Source organism: Staurois parvus, unplaced genomic scaffold (assembly GCF_062004578.1).
Source record: "Staurois parvus isolate SC_StPar_1 unplaced genomic scaffold, SC_StPar_1.0 ptg000061l, whole genome shotgun sequence".
Taxonomy (NCBI): domain Eukaryota; kingdom Metazoa; phylum Chordata; class Amphibia; order Anura; family Ranidae; genus Staurois; species Staurois parvus.
In genome coordinates, this window is record NW_028317857.1 from 9,293,541 (window position 1) to 9,313,470 (window position 19,930).

General features: G+C 44.1%; 1 protein-coding gene across 5 annotated transcripts in view; it reads right to left on the bottom strand.

Annotated features, from left to right (window-relative positions):
- The window catches only part of PFKP (phosphofructokinase, platelet), a 134,908-nt gene that overhangs the window by 56,069 nt on the left and 58,909 nt on the right, over nt 1-19,930 (bottom strand). For all 5 annotated transcript variants that reach the window (XM_089668726.1, XM_089668723.1, XM_089668725.1 and 2 more), the window contains exons 6-9: nt 11,244-11,288; nt 11,051-11,159; nt 10,649-10,744; nt 39-131 (exon numbers count right to left, since the gene is read on the bottom strand). In XM_089668726.1, the coding sequence (XP_089524852.1) occupies nt 39-131; nt 10,649-10,744; nt 11,051-11,159; nt 11,244-11,288 (343 nt within the window). The remainder of the gene's footprint in view (nt 1-38; nt 132-10,648; nt 10,745-11,050; nt 11,160-11,243; nt 11,289-19,930) is intronic.

The following is a 19,930-nucleotide window of genomic DNA, read 5'->3' on the forward strand; positions in this document are numbered from 1 at the left end:
TAATACAACATAATCTTACAATGTTGAAAATCACTTACCAATATCCTGTCAAAGGCTGATGGGGTTCCTCCTCTCTGGACATGACCCAATATTGTCACTCGTGTGTCAAAACCAAGCTGTGAAACCACAAGCTGGAAAAGAATGAACATTGTACCTATTATCCTCTGAATTAATCTCTCGATAAAGGCTGATCACATCATACAACAATTCCCAAAAATCTCTGCTACACTTTAAGTAGGCACATACCTTTAGAAGATGCATGACCTGGGAACTTACCAATAAAACCTCCAGCATAAGGACCTAAAGTGATATTAAAGGTTAATTTTATTTTCTTCTATATGTTATACTTACCTGCTCTGTGTAACGATGATGCACAGAGAGGCCCCTTACATCTGCCCCCCCCCATGACCAGAACATTCCCCAAATACAACCAATAAGAAAGAAACCATTATGCAGATTGTGGCGAGAAATGGCCACGGCACATTATTGGTGTTACACAAAGTAAACTACAAAACTACTATAACCGTTGATGAAATTCAAACATGCAAAATATATAAAACATCTTCTGGCTCAGTTATTGTAACTCAAGCCATCCAATAAAACATCTGTACTTCTGAAACCGTCCCCCGACTCCAGAGTGACAGCACCACACAAAGTGCGTGTGACAAAAAAAAATGGGGGGGGGAGGGGCTTTTCTGCTTGCAGGCTGGCCACTGATCCAAATGATCCAAGTGCCCCTTATATCCTGTCAGTCAGTGCTCCAGAAATTTCCATGACTCCCGATTGGATCCCAGGAATTCTGCTTAACAAAATTTAAAGGGGCCAACACCAAATTTCCCCACACATGATAAACCAACCATTTACCACTACAAACAAGCCCATTTGAGAGGGTAGGGGCAGGGGGCGGCCACAATCCCACAAAGTGGTCCCAAAGGTTTGTGCCCACTTTTGCCATTCTTCTGGAGTCCCCCACTGGTGCTGTCTGCTCCTTCTTCCCTCCTTGGTTGGGTTGTATGCATCTGCCCTCAGAGTCTTCTGCGAGACCAGGAAGTGAAAGCAGCGACAACTGAGAGCAGCGACAACTCAGGTAGGTGTTTAGGGCTGGAATGCAGAAGGTGGTGGTGTTGTGTGTGTGTGTGTGTGTGGGGGGGGGGGGGGGTGGCAGTTATTGCAAGAGTTTTTACCTTAAAGTGGCTGTAAACTCTTATATATACATAGTGAAGTGATCGGCCTCAGGTGATACACAGAGATTAAACGAATCCTCCTATATCAGTTGTACCTGTTTATGCACAGCATTCTTCTCCCTATATCCATTCAAAGTGCAAAATGTATACAGGATCTCTCAGCTCTGAAAAGCAAGAGGTAGCAAGCTAAAGTTACATCAATGACTAGAATTCTGAGAGCTGATTGGAGGGAAAGGGCACCCCCCTTCACATAGCACACAAGAAGAGAGCTGATGCTGTCAATCACAGGCTGTGCCGTCCCCTGTCACCATTTTTCTCTTGGTGTCAGTAAAATGTGTCAGAAGTGACTCATGCTTATAGCAGAGGACTGAGGCAACAGACAGAAATGACACTTAGTGCTCTGGACTAAGATAAGCACACGCTATAGAAGGGTATGCTTTGTTCATATTTCATGTCGGATGTTTATAACCACTTTAATGGAGAGAATGCATTGCAGTATAAACAAAACCTTTTGATTTTAGAACCATTTTAAGTATGAAAAGGGTGCTAAACAAAAAAATCTCTTTTCCATTTTCAACTCTACCCAGCAGAAATGACAGGTGACCAACTGATTGATGTTTATGAGCAACAAGAATAGATCAAGTGCGGGGGAATGCAGTGCAATTTTATGCAAACATTGTCATGTTGCACTAGGAATGGGTAAGATGACAGGATCTCTTTAAAGAGACCCCAGGTATGTAAAGCTCTCTTGTGACCCTCCCCAATCCTTGCAGCTATTCCATCCATTATTTACTGCGATGTCATTGTGGTTGGCAAGCAATAAATAATTTCCATATGCAGCTCTGATAATCAAATAAATCATAAATTATAAGATATAATCTCAAAATGTTCTGCTACACGCTATACTTAGAACTTATGTAACATATCTGTCAGGGACATTGCTCCATCGCACTAATTCTAATTAAGGAATGAGGATTACACATAATTCTCCTCATTGATGGCAGCCAGATGGTATGAACGATAAGCCAGTTCTTAGCTTGATGTCTGTATCAGGTATATCCCTAGAAAGAGAGAGTGACATTTCCTAGAGGAAAAACAAAACCAATAAGAGTACTGGAGCTGCATGCCTATCCCGAGGTCATATTAAATATCAACCGTAAAGGGCAAGTGAGAGATCACATGGATTGTCTTTACATTGGAATACTGCAATCTGCCCAACAACAGTAACATACCGCTAACTGGATCAAGCGATGCATACCGTCTGCTGGTTTACTGTCCACCTTAGAGTGAGGTTTAACCCTTGTCAAAGGGTCACAACAGGTTTAGCATGACGTGCCCATAGCTGCTCTAAAGCATTTCATAGTGATTAGACAAGGAATATAGTAATGCAGACAGGTTTCAATGTTGTACACACAAGAATTGTTTGGAATGACCTTACAATATCATATTCATTTCTTATTTTCACTTATACACCTACAAAACTTATGTTTTACCCATTGGCCTGGCCAAAACAGTAGACTCTAGCACCAGAATCCAAGCAATGGTATTTTTTGAGACAGTAATGTCTGTTCGTCGGTGTAGAGAATGTTGGCACAGGATGGGGGAGCATGCACAGAAACAGTTAAGGTAACAGGGAAGGTTAGTGTTAGGGTCGGGGTTACCGGAAAGTTTGGTGTTAGTGATGGGGGTTACAGAGAGGGTTTGTGTTAGGGTCGGGGTTACAGGAGAGTTTGGTGTTAGTGATGGGGGTTACAGAGAGGGTTAGTGTTAGGGTCGGGTTACAGGAGAGTTTGGTGTTAGTGATGGGGGTTACAGAGAGGGTTAGTGTTAGGGTCGGGGTTACAGGAGAGTTTGGTGTTAGTGATGGGGGTTACAGAGAGGGTTAGTGTTAGGGTCGGGGTTACAGGAGAGTTTGGTGTTAGTGATGGGGGTTACAGAGAGGGTTAGTGTTAGGGTCGGGGTTACAGGAGAGTTTGGTGTTAGTGATGGGGGTTACAGAGAGGGTTAGTGTTAGGGTCGGGGTTACAGGAGAGTTTGGTGTTAGTGATGGGGGTTACAGAGAGGGTTTGTGTTATAGTAAGGGCCATCTTTAGTATAGATTGGACCCTGGGAAAACATTATCTTGCAAACCCCCCCACACACACACACACTCTGAGACATACAAAAAAAACAGCAGGTAGACTCAAAATCAGTTTAGAGCACCAGATCAGGCAGCAATTGCAATTGGTTGCCAGAGGTTACAGCCTATTATTACCGCTCACTGACTGTTTACTAAAGGTTACAATACATAATTTCTGCTTACTGATTGGTTGCTATAGATTACTGCTTATCATTACCGATCACTGATTGGTTGCTAGAAGTTACAGCACATCATTAAAGCTTACTGATTGATTACTAGAGGTTACTGCACATCATCACTGCTAACTGATTGGTTGCTAGAGGTTACTGCACATCATTATTGCTAACTAATTGGTTGCTGGAGGTTGCTGCACATCATTACTGCTAACTGATTGGTTGCCAGTGACTACATCAGATCACTACTGCTCACTGACTGGTTGCAAGAGGTTGCTGCACATCATTAACGCTCATTGAGCAGTGGAGCAATCCCAAATAACTGCACAAGGGGACATAAATACACATACTACAAGAGATGGTCAGAAACTGAAGACATACTACAGGAGACAGTCAGAGACTGTAGACATACTACAGTAGATAATTTGAGACTGCAGACATACTACAGGAGATGGCCAGAGACTGCGGATGTACTATAGGAGGTGATCAGAGACTGTGGATGTACTACAGGAGATGATCAGAGACTGCTGATTTACTACAGGTGATGGCCAAAGACTGCAGATATACTATAGGAGATGACCATAAACTGTGGATATACTACAGGAGATGACCAGAGACTGCAGACATACTACAGGAGATGATCAGAGACGATGGATATATTATTATTATACAGTATTTATAAAGCGCCAATAGTTCGCTCAGCGCTGTACATTACAAAGGGAGACAGAACATGTGACAGAACAATACCAATACAATGCAAAACATGAGGGGATCAAGGGCCCTGCTCTTTCGAGCTTACAATCTAGGAGGGAGGGGGTGGTGGCACAGGAGGAGATAGCTGTGGGGGATGGAGTGGTAGGAAGAGTGGAGGAGGGAGGCAAGTTAGCAGGGGTGGGGTAGGCTTCCCTGAAGAGATGGGTTTTCAGGGTGCGCCTAAAGGAGAGGAGAGTAGGTGATAATCTGATGGGTTGGGGCAGGGAGTTCCAGAGGATGGGTGACACCCTGGAGAAGTCCTGGAGGCGGGCATGGGAGGAGGAGACCAGGGAACTAGAGAGAAGGAGGTCTTGTGAGGAGCGGAGTGTGCGTGCTGGGCGGTACTTGGATATTAGGTCAGTGATGTAGTTCGGGGCAGTATGGTGGACAGCTTTGTACGTCAGCGTTAGGATTTTGAATTTGATCCGTTGCGCAATCGGAAGCCAGTGGAGGGATTGGCAGAGGGGGGTGGCGGAGACAGAGCGGTTGGAAAGGTGAATGAGTCTGGCAGCCGTGTTCAGGATGGACTGAAGAGGTGATAGCCAGCGGCGAGGCAGGCCAGTGAGGAGGGAGTTGCAGTAGTCGAGTCGTGATATGATGAGGGAGTGGATGAGCTGTTTAGTGGTTTCTGGGGTTAGGAACGTGCGGATTTTGGCGATGTTGCGGAGGTGGAGTCTGCACGAGTTTGTTAAAGATTGGACTTGGGGCTGGAAGGATAGGTTGGAGTCCAGAATGACACCCAGTACTCTGGCCTGCAGGGCGGGTTTGATGGTAGCGTTGTTGGATGTGACGGAGAAATCAATGGGGGGTGGTGTCAGGGCTGGGGGGAAGACAAGAAACTCGGTTTTGGAGAGGTTCAATTTAAGGAAGTGGAGCGACATCCAGTCTGATATGTCGCTCAGTAGGTGTGTGATTCGGGCTGAGACCAAGGGGGTGAGGTGGGGGGTTGAGAGATAGATTTGTGTGTCGTCGGCATAGAGGTGGTAGTTGAAGCCGTGAGAGTGTATGAGTTGGCCAAGGGAGGAGGTATAGATGGAGAAGAGAAGGGGCCCGAGGACAGAGCCTTGAGGGACCCCAACAGAGAGGGGGAGTGAGGGGGAGGTGGTAGCATTATAGGTAACGCTGAAAGAGCGTTGTGACAGGTAGGATGAGATCCAGGAGAGAGCAGAATCTCTGAGGCCGAGGGAGTGTAGTTTTTTGAGGAGGAGGGGGTGGTCGACTGTGTCGAAGGCCGCAGAGAGGTCAAGGAGTAGGAGCACTGAATAGTGTCCATTAGCTTTGGCGGTTAGCAGGTCGTTGGAGAGTTTGAGTAAGGCAGTTTCGGTGGAGTGTAGGGGACGGAAGCCGGACTGTAGGGGATCGAGGAGGTTGTTGTCGTTGAGGTGAGAGCATAGGCGGGTGTAGACTAGGCGCTCGAGGAGTTTAGATGTAAATGGGAGCAGGGAGATGGGTCTGAGGTTGTTCGGGTCATTGGGGTCCAGGGAGGGATTTTTAAGTATGGGGGTGATGTGTGCATGTTTCAGAGGGGAGGGGAAAGTGCCTGAGGAGAGGGAGAGATTGAAGATGTGGGTGAGGGAGCGTAGGATGGAGGAGGAGGAAGGTCGTAGGAGTTGTGAGGGGATAGGGTCGAGGGGGCAGGTGGTGAGGCGGGCATCAGAGAGGGTCTTGGAGACTTCCTCGATGGTAGTAAGGTCAAAGGTGTGGAGTGTTGGGGGAGCTTCAGTATGAGGAATGTAGGGTGGGGTGGAAGAGGAGGTCAGAGCAGTGGTGGGGCCGTGGGAGAGGGGTGATGAGGGGGTAGCTGAGTGAGGGTGAAGGGGGTTGGAGAGAGTTTGAGCAGCGACGAAGTCCCTGCGGGTTATGTCGAGGGGGAGGGGGGATAAGGGGGTAGCTGTGTGAGAGGGGACAGGTTGAGAGGGCGTGTGAGTTGCGGCAATGTCCTTGCGAATTGTGTCAATTTTGTTTTTGAAGTGATTGGCAATCTCAAGGGCAGTGAGTGAGGTGCTGGGTGGAGGTGGGGGTGGAGAGAGTAGAGAGTTGAAGGCAGAGAAGAGTCGGCGAGGATTGGAGGAGAGGGCCTTGATGAGGGTCAAGAAGTAGGCCTGTTTGGCAGCATGGAGGGAGGAGGTGTAGGTGCGGAAGGCAGATTTGTAGCGGGTGAAGGCTTGTTTGGATTTGGTTTTGCGCCATAGTCGCTCTAGGGCACGACTTTGTCGTTTGAGGGTTTTGGTGTGATCAGTCTGCCAGGGCTGGAGCGGTCGGGGTCTGGTGTTGCGTGTGGTTAAAGGCGCTAGTGAGTCAAGGGCTGTTGAGAGCGCATTGTTGTAGGCGGTCAAAGCCAAGTCGGGGCAGGACAGGGGGAGGATGCGGTCATGGAGTTGATCAGCTGCAGAGTGGAGGAAGGCAGGGTTAAGGTTGCGGAGGTTACGGCTGGTAGTAGTGTGACATTTGGAGGGGTAGGCGTTGGAGGACGAGGAGATAGATATATTATAAGAGATGACCAGAAACTGTGGATATACTACAGGAGATGGCCAAAGACTGCGGATATACTATAGTAGGTAACCAGAGACTGCAGACATATTACAGGGGATGAACAGAGACCCTTTTAGCAATGCACAGATTTACAGTTTGTGAAAAGTAGCTCAGGGTTTGGTATAACAGTCCACAGACAGTCTATGGGGGGAAGGACATACCTGGCCAGGCAGACTCAGCATCCTCTCTGAAGTCTGGGGGTGGGACTCCCACTCACATCACAGCTTCTACTATAGAAGCTTGCTACCGAGCATACAGGTTGCATGGGGCGGGCTCAGTGGAGCTCCTGGCCCTGGCCCAGCTCCCTCTCTGCTGGCTTAGAAATACAACAATGTCACCAGTGTACCCCGTGCACTCTGCAGTGTAATCATCGGGGCCCCAATTTGCAGGTAGTGTGGAATTAAGGGGCAGCTGCTTTGAGCCCCACAACAAAGACTGGGCCCAGGGCAGCTGCCCCATTTGCCCCGCATTAAAGACAGCGCTGGTTACAGTCAGGGTTTACAGAAACAGCAAGTGTTGATGTTAAAGTTAGGATTTAACCACTTGCCCTCCAGAAGCTTTATCCTTCTTCATGACCAGGCCATTTTTTGCTACACAGCATTGCGCCACTGTAACCAATAATTGTGCAGTCATGCAACACTGTACACGAGTGAAATTTATATAATTTTTTCACACAGAAACTCTGTTAAGACAGAGTTATGGTTGGAGTTATGGTTGGACTTACATGAAGAGTTCATGATAGGGTTAAGTTTACAGGGGTTACAGGGAAAGTTAGTGTTAGGGTCGGGGTAACAGGAAAGGTTAATTCTAGGTCCAAGGCTTCAAGAAGGATTGGTGTTAGGGTTGGGGTTACTGGAAGATTTGTGTTAGGGTTGGAATTGCAATAACAGTTAATGTTAGGGTTGGAGTTACAGGAAGGGTTAGCGTTGAGGTTAGGGTTACAGAAAGAGATAGTGTTCACACCTGAGCGTTTTTCCTCTCGAAGCTCACAAACACTCAACAACAAAAATCCCATTAATTTCAATGGCCCCTGTTCACATTTGAGCATTTTGTCACCTGTAGCAAATTGCCTGTCGCTCAACAAAGTACATGCACTACATTTCAGGCAGATATGAAAATTTTTTGTCCCTACAGACTTGAATGGAAAATGCCTAAACAGCAAGAAATTAGTGTTTTTTCAGGCGAGTTCAGCTCAAACAGCAGTTCCCCTTCCCTTTTCTAGCTTCACTCCACACCTTATAAACAAACATCTTGTGATCAAAATGGAGGAGAGTCTGCTTCTGGAAGCTGAGACATTTATTGCTCTCATTCATGGCCCCCCTGCATCTATGATCCCAGGGAACCCCATTATAAGAGATGGGCAGGAACCACCAGAGCCTGGCAGGAAATTTGACAAAGCTTGCTGCCCCAACAGAACAGATACTCTGCTCCCCAGATCAAGGAGAAAGGTACAGAACTTCTGTGTACAGCACCCATGTGCTTGATTCTGGCTTTCCTGTTGTATGTGCCTAGGACATCTACACAGGTTTCTACAGGCCCCAGCAAAAATGCCTAAATGAAAAACACCTGAAAAAATGCCTATAATATTTGCAAATCTGCTCAAAAACGCCTGAAAAATATGCTTGAAAAAACACCTGAAAACGCTCAGCTCGGTGTGAATGTAGCCTTAGGATTGGGTTATAAGAAAGGTCAGCTTTAGGATTGGATTACAGGAAGGGTTAGTGTTTGGCTAGGTTTTACAGGAGGGTTAGTGTTAGGATTGGGTTACAGGAAGGGTTAGTGTTTGGCATGGGTTTACAGGAAGGGTTAGTGTTGGGACTGGGTTAAAGGAATGGTTAGTGTTAGGATTGGGTTACAGGAAAGGTCAGTGTTCGGATTAGAGTACAGCAAGGGTTAGTAATTGGCATGGGGTTATAGGAAGGGTTAGTGTTAGGACCGGGTTACAGGAAGGGTTAGTGTTGGGACTGGGTTACAGGAAAGGTCAGTGTTCGGATTAGAGTACAGGAAGGGTTAGTAATTGGCATGGGGTTATAGGAAGGGTTAGTGTTAGGACCGGGTTACAGGAAGGGTTAGTGTTAGGACCGGGTTACAGGAAGGGTTAGTGTTGGGACTGGGTTACAGGAAGGGTTAGTGTTGGGACTGGGTTACAGGAAGGGTTAGTGTTAGGATTGGGTTACAGGAAGGGTTAGTGTTTGGCATGGGGTTACAGGAAGGGTTAGTGTTAGGAATGGGTAACAGGCAGGGGTGGACTGACAATTCATGGGGCCCCTGGGAAATAGGGGATCATGGGGCCCCTGTGTCCTTGCCCAAACTCAAAAAAGCCTATGAAAAAGGTACCAGCGGCATCTCATGGGGCCCCCTACTGACCCCGGGCCCTCAGGCAGTGCCCGAGTTTCCAAATGGTCAATCCGCCCCTGGTTACAGGAAGGGTTAGTGTTGGGACTGGTTACAGGAAGTGTTAGTGTTGGGACTGGGTTATAAGAAGGGTTAGTGTTTGGACTGGGTTACAAGAAGGGTTAGTGTTAGGATTGGGTTACAGGATGGGTTAGTGTTTGGCATGGGGTTACAGGAAAGGTTAGTGTTTGGTATGGGGTTACAGGAAGGGTTAGTGTTGGGACTGGGAAAAAAAGGAACTGTTAGTGTTAGGATTGGGTTACAGGAAAGGTCAATGTTCGGATTGGAGTACAGAAAGGGTTATTAATTGGCATGGGGTTATAGGAAGGGTCAGTGTTAGGATTGGGTTACAGGAAGGGTTAGTGTTAGGATTGGGTAGCAGTAAGGGTTAGTGTTGGGACTGGGCTATAAAAAGGATTAGTGTTGGGACTGGGTTATAAGAAGGGTTAGTGTTAGGATTGGGTTACAGGAAGGGTTAGTGTTAGGATTGGGTAGCAGTAAGGGTTAGTGTTGGGACTGGGCTATAAAAAGGATTAGTGTTGGGACTGGGCTATAAAAAGGATTAGTGTTGGGACTGGGTTATAAGAAGGGTTAGTGTTAGGATTTGGTTACAGGAAGGGTTAGTGTTATAGGGAAGGTTAAGGTTAGGGTTACAGAGATTAGTGTCAAGGTTGTGGTTGCACAAACTTAGGGTTGGGATCACAGACAGGGCTAGAATGAGGGGGACCTTAAGGTAAACGATCATTATCTGCCCCAGAATCTCAGCACTGAATGTTAATGTATCGGGTCTTGTACATAAAGCAAGGAAAGACCATACTGAATTCTGTATTCAGCATGTAGCAGCTTGCACATTACAAAGTGAACACTTGTGTTTATAGAATACTCTCTTTTTGACCCATGCATCAGGAAGTATTCTAGCCCTATTTTTCCTGTGTGCACGTGGTCTGATAAGATCTTTATGCCTTGAAACAGATTTTATTGCCCAGTTTAGAAAATATCATGATATGTTTGTATCATTTGTTTAATTAACACCAATACGATTCATGTTGCTATTCAAGAAAATGGTTTAATTATGTTATGCCAATCAGTTCCTCCGTGGAATCATAGCCTTTTTTTTGGCACTGGTTTGACTAACTGAATGATAGCTACAAACCCTGACCATGGAAGCCATTAGTACTCAAGTTCCAATCACATATTCCAGCTACGTTTCTCTTACAACTTTGCATTGCCCTATTGCCCAGTATTACTAAGAATATTACAGTATTAAAACTTTCGAGTCACTACTGAAAAAACAAACCTGTGATAACTGTAATATGGTTCAAAGGTTTTTTATGCTCTCACAATAAACATAGATTTGCTGACAGAGTGTAAAAATGATCCTTTTAGTAAATAAGCCCTTTAGTGCTTGACTAGTGCCAACACTGATATAATATTTTATGTCTAAGCCAAGATATTTTTACAGCAAGAGTGCAATGTAGAAATCAAATACATACCTCTTTGATCTTTTCCGAAGTGATTGCGTTGTTGTGACAATCGATGGCTCCTTCTGAGACAATAATAATATTCAATCTTTTCTTTCTTGCTCGGTTCTGAGGAAGAAGACAGACATTACTTAGTACAGGTTTAAGTTTAGTTAAATGAATTACCAGGAGCAACTGTCTAACTACCAGCTCCTATGAAGTTAATGGAATTCTAGACAGAGCGTACAGGCCTATTGAATAACACAGTGCATAAGTAACATATGATGTGCAAAGTGCAGTTTCCCATATCAATCAATTTGATTTTGGCTTACCCAACACAATGCAGTGAAAGCTGAGTTCATTAAGGTTGCAGTGGTTCACAGCCCCCTTTAGATGTACATCAATGTAGGAACTATGGATGTAACAGAAGCTCACCTCAGAAAGTTTAGTGCACATTAAGTCTTCCCATCCTTCCTCTGGAGGACTTTCAGGGAGGAAGACCCAGTCAGCTCCACAAGCTAAGGCACTGACCAAGGCCAGGTACCTGCATACCAAGAACAATGTCATGCATTTATAACAGATTTGTGTCTTTGCCTGCATACCAAAACAAAATGCTGAGAAAACTTACCCACAGTGTCGCCCCATGACTTCCAAAACAAAGGTCCTTTGGTGGCTGAAAAGATAAATGTATATTTTTATGATGAAACTATACCTGTCAAATAATGACAAATATAAACAACACCAACAATTTGAATTCCAAAAAACGACTTGAATTCTATAACAATAGTGGGAAAGTTTCTTTACCCTTTTGCCCTCACCCCCTATATAGGCCTACAGGCCTAGAGCCCCTTCCCTCTAATTGCTATACTTACCTGGATCTTGACCCAAGGCCTGCAGCATTGTTTACATCCCACTTGTAGATGGATAGGGCCCAATCCATCTACCAGCTCTATAGAAATGTATGGGGCCGAACTATATAGGCACAAACATCAAATAAAAAACCTGGCAGAGGGATTTAAACAACGCCGTGGGCCTCGAGATGAAATAAGATGTAGTCCGTCTACCAGTCCTATAGAAATTTATAGGGCACAACTGTGGAAGTGTGGACATCAGATGAAGAATGCTTCCATTTTTGTGTGAGCAATTTGGGGGTAGGGGGGCTAAACTTATTTAGGGGAGTGGGGGCAAAAGGGAAAGAAACTTTGGGAACATTTCCCTGCTCTTTAAAGACTGTAAAAAAATGGAAAACCTTTATTGAGTTTTTTTTTTTTTTAATTTGACTTTATTTAACTTTAAGTGAATTTCTTCCCAGTCTATGCCCATTAAAGTAATTACATATTCTGAACAAGTATTAAAAGCACTAAAAACAAGCCCTTGTTTATCTTTGCAGCTGTATGCATTGTGGAGAAATTAATTTGAAGTGTTCATAGAAATAAAAGCTACTCTCCCTTGAACCTACTGAACTCCAACTTCAGAGTCTGTGTTGTGATCTTTGAGGATGAATTACTCTACAATATCTCTAGCTGCAAAGGTCAGTGAGGACTTGTTTTTGAAGGTTTTTTTGGCTGCTTAATAACATACATAAACGTCAATGTTCATTGTAAGAACACAGGTACAGTTTAAAGTACCATTCACAATACAGCAGTGCATGTTTTTTGCATGCATTGATGACAACCCCTTCTCTTTAAACAGGCTGTCAAAACACATCAGTGCATGAATAAAAATCACCTCCACTAATTGAATGGGCTGCCTTAAAGGATAAGTTCACCTTTAGGAGCATGTTACATGTTACAACCATATTTGGGATGTAACATACCCCTTTGAACTCGCCTCCTGCGTTCCTCGCTCTGTGACAGTGGGTGAGAGATTGTCTTCTTGCATCCACTGTCACTTTTTGAAAACAGCGAGGCTGTGTGGGTGGAGAGTTTTGTGAAATAAAAGACTACAAGTACTGTCTGCCACCAAGGCAGACGTACTTGTAGCCTGAATGGGCCGCAAACGTGCTGCTCAGCGTGCTGGTAATTCACTCATTCTTCCTCTAGCTTTGTAACTGAAAGCCTGGAAGGGGATACCAACACAAAGCTAGAAGAAGACTGTGCAGGAGCCTCCAGATCATTGGATTCAGGTGTTCCAATCACCTCCATGGCCACAGGTGTATAAAATCAAGCAACTAGACATGCAGACTGCTTCTACAAACATTTGTGAAAGAATGGGTCGCTCTCACGAGCTCAGTGAAATCAAGCGTGGTACCGTGCTAGGTTCCCACCTGTGCAATAAGTCCATCCATGAAATTTTCTTGCTACTAAATATTCAACAGTCAACTGTTAGTGGTATTAGAACAGAATGGAAGCAACTGGGAATAACAGCAACTCAGCCACCAAGTGGTAGGCCACGTAAAATGACAGAGCGGGATCAGCGCATGCTGAAGCGCACAGTGCGCAGAAGTCGCACACTGTCTGCAGAGTCAATAGCTAAAGACCTCCAAACTTTGTGTGGCTTTCAGATTAGCACAACAACAGTGCATACAGACTTTCATGGAATGGGTTTCCATGGCCGAGCAGCTGCATCCAAGCCTTACATCAGCAAGTGGAATGCAAAGCTTCGGATGCAAACACCTTTGAGATTAATTAAAGCAGAGACTGCGAACCAGGCCTTCTCGTCCGACATCAGTGCTTGACCTCACAAATGCACTTCTGGAAGAATGGTCAAACATGGACACACTCCTAAACCTTGCGGACAGCCTTCCCAGAAGAGTTGAAGCTGTTATAGCTGCAAAGGGTGGGCCAACTCAATATTGAACCCTACGGACTAAGACTGGGATGCCATTAAAGTTCATATGCGTGTAAAGGCAGGTGTCCCAATACTTTTGGCAATATAGTGTATAATGTACATTCACATCAGTCTCTGCTTATAATCTAAGGTCCCTAACTAACATTCAAACATATATATACTAGCTCCAATTTAGACAGGAGACATTTAACCTACCAGCATGACTTTGGACTGTGAGAGGAAGCCTGCGCAAGCATAAAGAGAACATGCAAACTCCAGGAAGGTAGTGTCATGGTTGGGGTATAAAATCAATGACACCAGTGCTACTACGGAGGAGTGCAGACCACTATGCTATGGTATTTATCTTTATGTCTGTAAAGCGTATGCTCTGTAAACTAATCAACAGTTGTGTGCCGTATTCTTAAAAGGTGAGAAAATATCTGTGGTTTACAACCACTTTACCACAGAGCACCAGAGCAGCCTGTTCATCTTTCCTACTAATGTTACGAAAATTCTCGTACTACAGAATAAAAATTCAGAAATTATGTAATGTATTGTATTGTATTTTCAGCCGAAAACTCTACTGATTAAATGAAAATCATATGATCTGGTATTGTATGAGAAAAAATGTGCTTCTCCTTTCGAATAATTTCGGATGATCAGGTTATCATACAATTGATTTGAAAGCGGTATTTTTTGTACCATTTTTCTGATCATGTGTACTAGGCTTAAGACTTTAGTAGGAGCAAGTGTTTATTTTCAGTAGCAAATCTTCTACATAACAACAGAAATATGAGAACACAAGCTTTAAAAATGTGTAAGGCCCCATTCAGACGGGCAATCTGGTCAGGTCTGCCTAATAAGGTGGACCTTATTGGATGGTTCATTTACTCCTATGGACAGGCGGGTGTAAATGGACTTTTGTCTGTTTTCACCCGCCTACTTCTGGGTCTGATCAGGCCCACTAAAAAAACAGGAGAGGACGCTGTCCTCCTCCATTTAGGTGGATTGGACTGGATATAAATGGACAATGGACAACGTTTACTCCTGGCCGTCCATAGAGCACAGCAGGCTCTGCCCATGTCCACTCTGCAGATACTGAGCAGAAACAGATGTGTCATCCACCTTCTCTGCTCCAATCAGCACGGGATCAGCTCACAGATTTTCCTGCAAAGCAATCCGCCCCGTGCTGAAGAAGCCAAAGTCAAGTAATAATTATTTGAGTTTAACCCTACAATAATAACTGAAACTGAAGCACAATGACAGCACACTAGACATTTCCATTAATGAATATACATCAGTATTTTCTAGTAGAAGACTGCCTTTTGATGCGTCCATGGGTGCAATGAGGAGGGGGATAGGAAAGTATAGCAAACCATGGCGGTGCAGGGTCCCCTGAGGACCTGATAACAGTCATTACTACCGCCTCTGCTGCTGATTGTTGTATACGACACACCTTCATCTGTTGGCGCCCGCTTATCTCTCTTTTCATGTAAATGGTTAGTGTGCTCATCTTGGACCTGTTTCCTCACTTGCCCCCTGTGTCTAATGGCTGTTGCTGTACTCTGTACACTGACAGCCCGGGGACATTTCCATTCCACTGCCTAATGATTTCTTTTTAACCCTCTAATTTTAATGCTGACAACCAAGCCAACTAGAGCAACTCTATAAACAGCACATATAAACAGCAACACATACAAGCATAATTCTGATATAAAATCACCCTTTAGATCTGTCATAAGTCATTTTACAATTAAACCAGTTTAGTAATTTGAAATCTGTCTATACACCAAAATGTCAGATTGCCAGCTGAAAATTGAAATCTGGCTTGGAGACAGTGACTAATTTACAAGAGACATGCAAAGGGTGGTTCGGATCCCAATCACGGCACCATCTGCTTGGAGTTTGCATGTTTTCCCTGTGCCTGCGTGGGTTTCCTCCCACACTCCAAAGACATGCTGGTAGGTGTATTGGCTTCTGTATAAATTGGTCCTAGTATGTGCATGTATGAATGTAAGTTAGGGCCCTTCAATTATAAGCCCCTTGAGAGCAGGGGCTGATGTGAATGTACAATATATATATATATGTAAAGCGCTGTGAAAATTGATGATGCTATATAAGTACCTGTAATAAATAATAATAAAAGGGGAGGTACTTATAGGAGTTTATATGGGTTAGTGAATTCAGGGTGGGCATCCCAAGCATGGTGTTCACAGTTTACAGGGAGGATGGGGGGTAGGATAGTGGCACTGGGTCTAATGTACAAAATGTACAATCTTCACAGTCCCCCCTTCATTATTCCTGGCAGCCAAACGATGTAGCAGGTGTGGGAGGATCACAGACTGTGCATTGCTTTAAAGAGCTCGACAGGTAAAACAGACATTAAAAATGAGTAGATCAGAACGTTCGGCATCAGCATCTGTGCTGTTATGTGTGTGGACTGGTATCCGTTGGTACTTATGTTTCAGGAATCAGAGAAGGAAAGTATGCCGTTTAAGTCGACACTAGGGTTACATTAAGCGTTTAGGTTAGATTGACTCAGTATTAGGGTACAGAGTTATGACTGAAAAGCAATCTGTAAACAGAGAACATAAATGAAAGGTCCTCCTCCATTCACAGATTGCGTTTAATTCATGGAAGCCATTCTACAGCTTTTATGCATGGAGGAGAAGGGCCAGAATGGCGGGCATTGTCAGCACTCATTCTGAGTGTCTGTCACAGATCCAATACTTGTACTAACCCACAGAGCACCAGAAGATTACAGCGGTGGGATATGGGAGAGGAGCAGATGACTTCAGATTTCCACTAAGCAACAGCACAAGGGACACTTCACATTAAATCTAAATAACATCACTTGTGCTGATTTTTTTTTTTTTTACGTTACCTAAACTTAGGCCTCAAGGCTTATGGAGGTTTATGCCAGAAGAAAGTTAACTTGTTAGGTGTGTTTTTGGGGGTAGGGTTAAGAATTAAAGTATAACCAAGCGCAAAATTTTTTTTTAGTTTTGGACAGAATGGAGATGGATTAGAACAGCTGTCAGTGTTTATTGCAGTTTGTGCCCCCATTAGGGGGATTCATCCTATTTTTCCTGTTTAGTGAAAGTAAAACAGAAAAGTAACAGAGGGGAAATTTTCCAATGGGGAAACTACTTCTGGTGACCTGGGGTTCCCAAAGGAAATCCCTTCATTTCAGGGATCTCCTCTCACTTCCTGTTTGGCTATGGGACAGGAAGTGAAGGGAAATCTCTGCAATGGAACACAGATGGTGAAAACAAATCAGACAGGGGTTATAACCTCCCATTACTCTATGTAAAATGAAAAAAAAAAGTTTTGCCAATAATTCTACTAGAGTTAGGAGGAGGTGAAAAATTAAGGGTTCAGTTTAGGAATTAAGAGAAGGGTTCGGGTACTTGGCCTATGCTTAGTATTTAAAGGAGGATTAGATGTTAGAGACTTTAAAGGCATTTTTTATCACTTTTTTTCAGCAATGAGAACTACTGCACTTGGTTTTCTTGCACCAAAAGCAAGGAAAAGATATATAGGTGCTTGCTTCAGAATTTAACCACCTTCCGCCCGCCATATAGTACAGTGACGGGCGCAAGGTGGTTCTCTCGTTCTGATAGGACGTCATATGACGTCCTTCCATTCTCACCGCGCATGCGCGGCTCAGGGAGCGCGCAGCGCAGCGAACCCCAGTGCGCTGTGTCCCTCGGACACAGCGGATCACGGAAAGAGCCAAAGATGTCGTCTTGGTCATGTGATCAGTTGTGTCCAATCACAGCTGATCACACGTAAATACAGAAATGCCGGTTATCGGCATTTCTCTCGAGCTGTCACGCTGACTGCTCGAGAGGAGAGGAGAGCCAGTAATCGGCTTTCCGCGGAGGGGACATGTACACTGATCATCAGGGCACTGATGATCAGTGTGCCCTGATGATCAGTGTGGCCCCAGAAGTGCCACCTGTCAGTGTCCATCAGTGCCAGCAGTCAGTGCTCATCAGTGCCACGTGCCAGTGCCCATCAGTGCCACATCAATGCCACATATCAGTGCCCATCTGAACTGCCTTTCAATGTCACCCATCAGTGCCAGTCAGTGCCACCTATCAATGCCAATCAGTGCCACCTATTAGTGCTGCCAATCAGTGCCACCTATCAGTGCCAGTCAGTGCCGCCTAACAGTGCCAGTCAGTACTGCCTATCAGTGCCGTGTATCAGTGCCATATATCAGTGTCATGTATCAGTGCTGCCTTTCAGTGCCCATCAGTGATGCCTGTCAATGCCCATCAGTGCAACCTACCAGTGCCTCCTCTTCAGTGCCCATCAGTGCCACCTATCAGTGTCCATCAGTGCAGCCTATCAGTGCCCATCACTGCAGCCTCATTAGCGCACATCAGTGAAGGAGAAAAATCACTTATTTACAAAATTGTAAAAGAAAAAAATGTTTTTTTTTCAAAATTTTCAGTGGTTTTTGGTTTGTTTAAGAAAAAATAAAAATCCCAGAGGTGATTAAATACCACCAAAAGAAAGCTCTATCTGTCTCAAAAAAATTATAAAAATGTAATATGGGTACAGTGTTGCATGACCACGCAATTGTCATTCAAAGTGCAACAGCGCTGAAAGCTGGAAATTGGCCTGGGCAGGAAGGGGGTATAAGTGCCTTGTAGGCTAGTGGTTAAAGATTCAGCATAGTCCCAACATAGTTACATATTGTTACATAGTTAGTCTGGCTTAAAAAAAACAAAAGTCCATCCAGTTCAACCATTAAAAAAAAAAATTATAATCCTATACCCACAGTTGATCGAGAGGAAGGCAAAAAAAACCCAGCAAAGCATGATCCAATTTGCTCCTACAGGGGAAAAAATTCCTTCCTGATCCCCCGAGAGGCAATCGGAAATTCCCTGGATCAACCTTACCTATAAATGTTATTATCCAGTTATATTCTGTGTATCTAAGAAATAATCCAGGCCTTTTTTAAAGCAATCCACTGAGCTGGCCAGAACCAACTCTTGAGGGAGTCTATTCCACATTTTCACAGCTCTCACTGTGAAGAAACCTTACCGTGTTTGAAGATTAAATTTCTTTTCCTCCAGACGTAGAGTGCCCCCTTGTCCTCTGGGATGACCTCGACAACGAGTTCACTATATGAACCACTGATGTATTTATACATGTTGATCATATCCCCTATTGTACAGCGCTGAGCAAACCCTTTGGCGCTATATAAACTCGTAGTAATAATAATAATAATAATAATAATATCCCCCTTGTATGGCTTCTGTACAAACGCATGATACATTCCCCTTGTTCACATTCAGGATATTTCCCAAGCTGTCCACTACTGGACAGTCCAAGCATTTTAAATAGAATGCCAAGTATGATAGCTAGTGCCAAGTGGAAAACAGTAAAGCCGTGTTAATGCTTATCACTTTGTCAAGCATGTGCCAAGTTCTTGCCAGCTGGCATCAAGTATTTAAAGTGTAGCTCATAAATCATTATGGTCACCAACAGCAGAGCGCCATTTATATGTTGCATGTGAAAGCACTATCACTCTATGTATATTTACAATATATTTACGTCATAGAGATAGGTACTGACTGGGGAAAATTCAACAAAGCTACAGCTCCACTTTTCTAGCATTAATTGCTCTTGTTAATGTGTTGCACCTAATTAAAAAAACATCTGCAACAGTTCTGGTTCTGACAGCGACTTGGATTCCAAATTCAGGTGGTTCTAATTTGCTCCAAATCTACGTTGTGGCGCAGCACCTGTGCCAAATTCAAAATAAAATACTGGCAGTTCATATCTTCTGAAAGTGGAGCGAATTAAAGTAGAACTATAGGAAAAACCTTTTTTTTTTTTCATTTTGGATAGAGTAAGGGAGGGTCATAGCCCCTGTTAGTTTATTTTTCGCCATCTGCATCCCATAAACCAAAACAGGAAGTGAGAAAATCTCCCTGGGGACCCCCAGGTCAGCAGAAATAGTGTCCCCATTGGAAAATTTCCCCTTTATCACTTTTGTGGGAACAACCCAAAATATGGGGTTTCTTTTACTTTCAATTTCGATGATAACGGTAAACAGGACAAATAGAAAGGGTGAATCTCCCTAACAGGGGCACAAAAAGCTATAAAAACTGACAAACATTTTGATCCCTCTCCATTTTATCCAAAAAAAAACAAAAACTTTTGCCTTTAGTTATCCTTTACTGTGTTGCACCTAATTCAAAAAACATCTGTGACAATTCTGGTTCTGACAGTGACTCGTGCGCCAAATTCAGGTAGTTCTAATTTGCTCCAAATCTACGTTGTGGTGCAACACCTGAGACAAATTAAAAATAAAATACTGACAGTTCTGATTTTAATAAAGTGGAACTAATTAAGACCCACTGTCTTTTGGCATACAGAGACAGATTCTGCAAAAGTGTCTCGGGTGAGTTCTAAAAGTGGCACAGCATGCACCAAAATTCAGGTACATGTTCTAGACAGGTACAAGAGTTTGGCACACGCTACACCACTTTTAGAAGTCATACGAGACACTTTTGCGAAATCTGT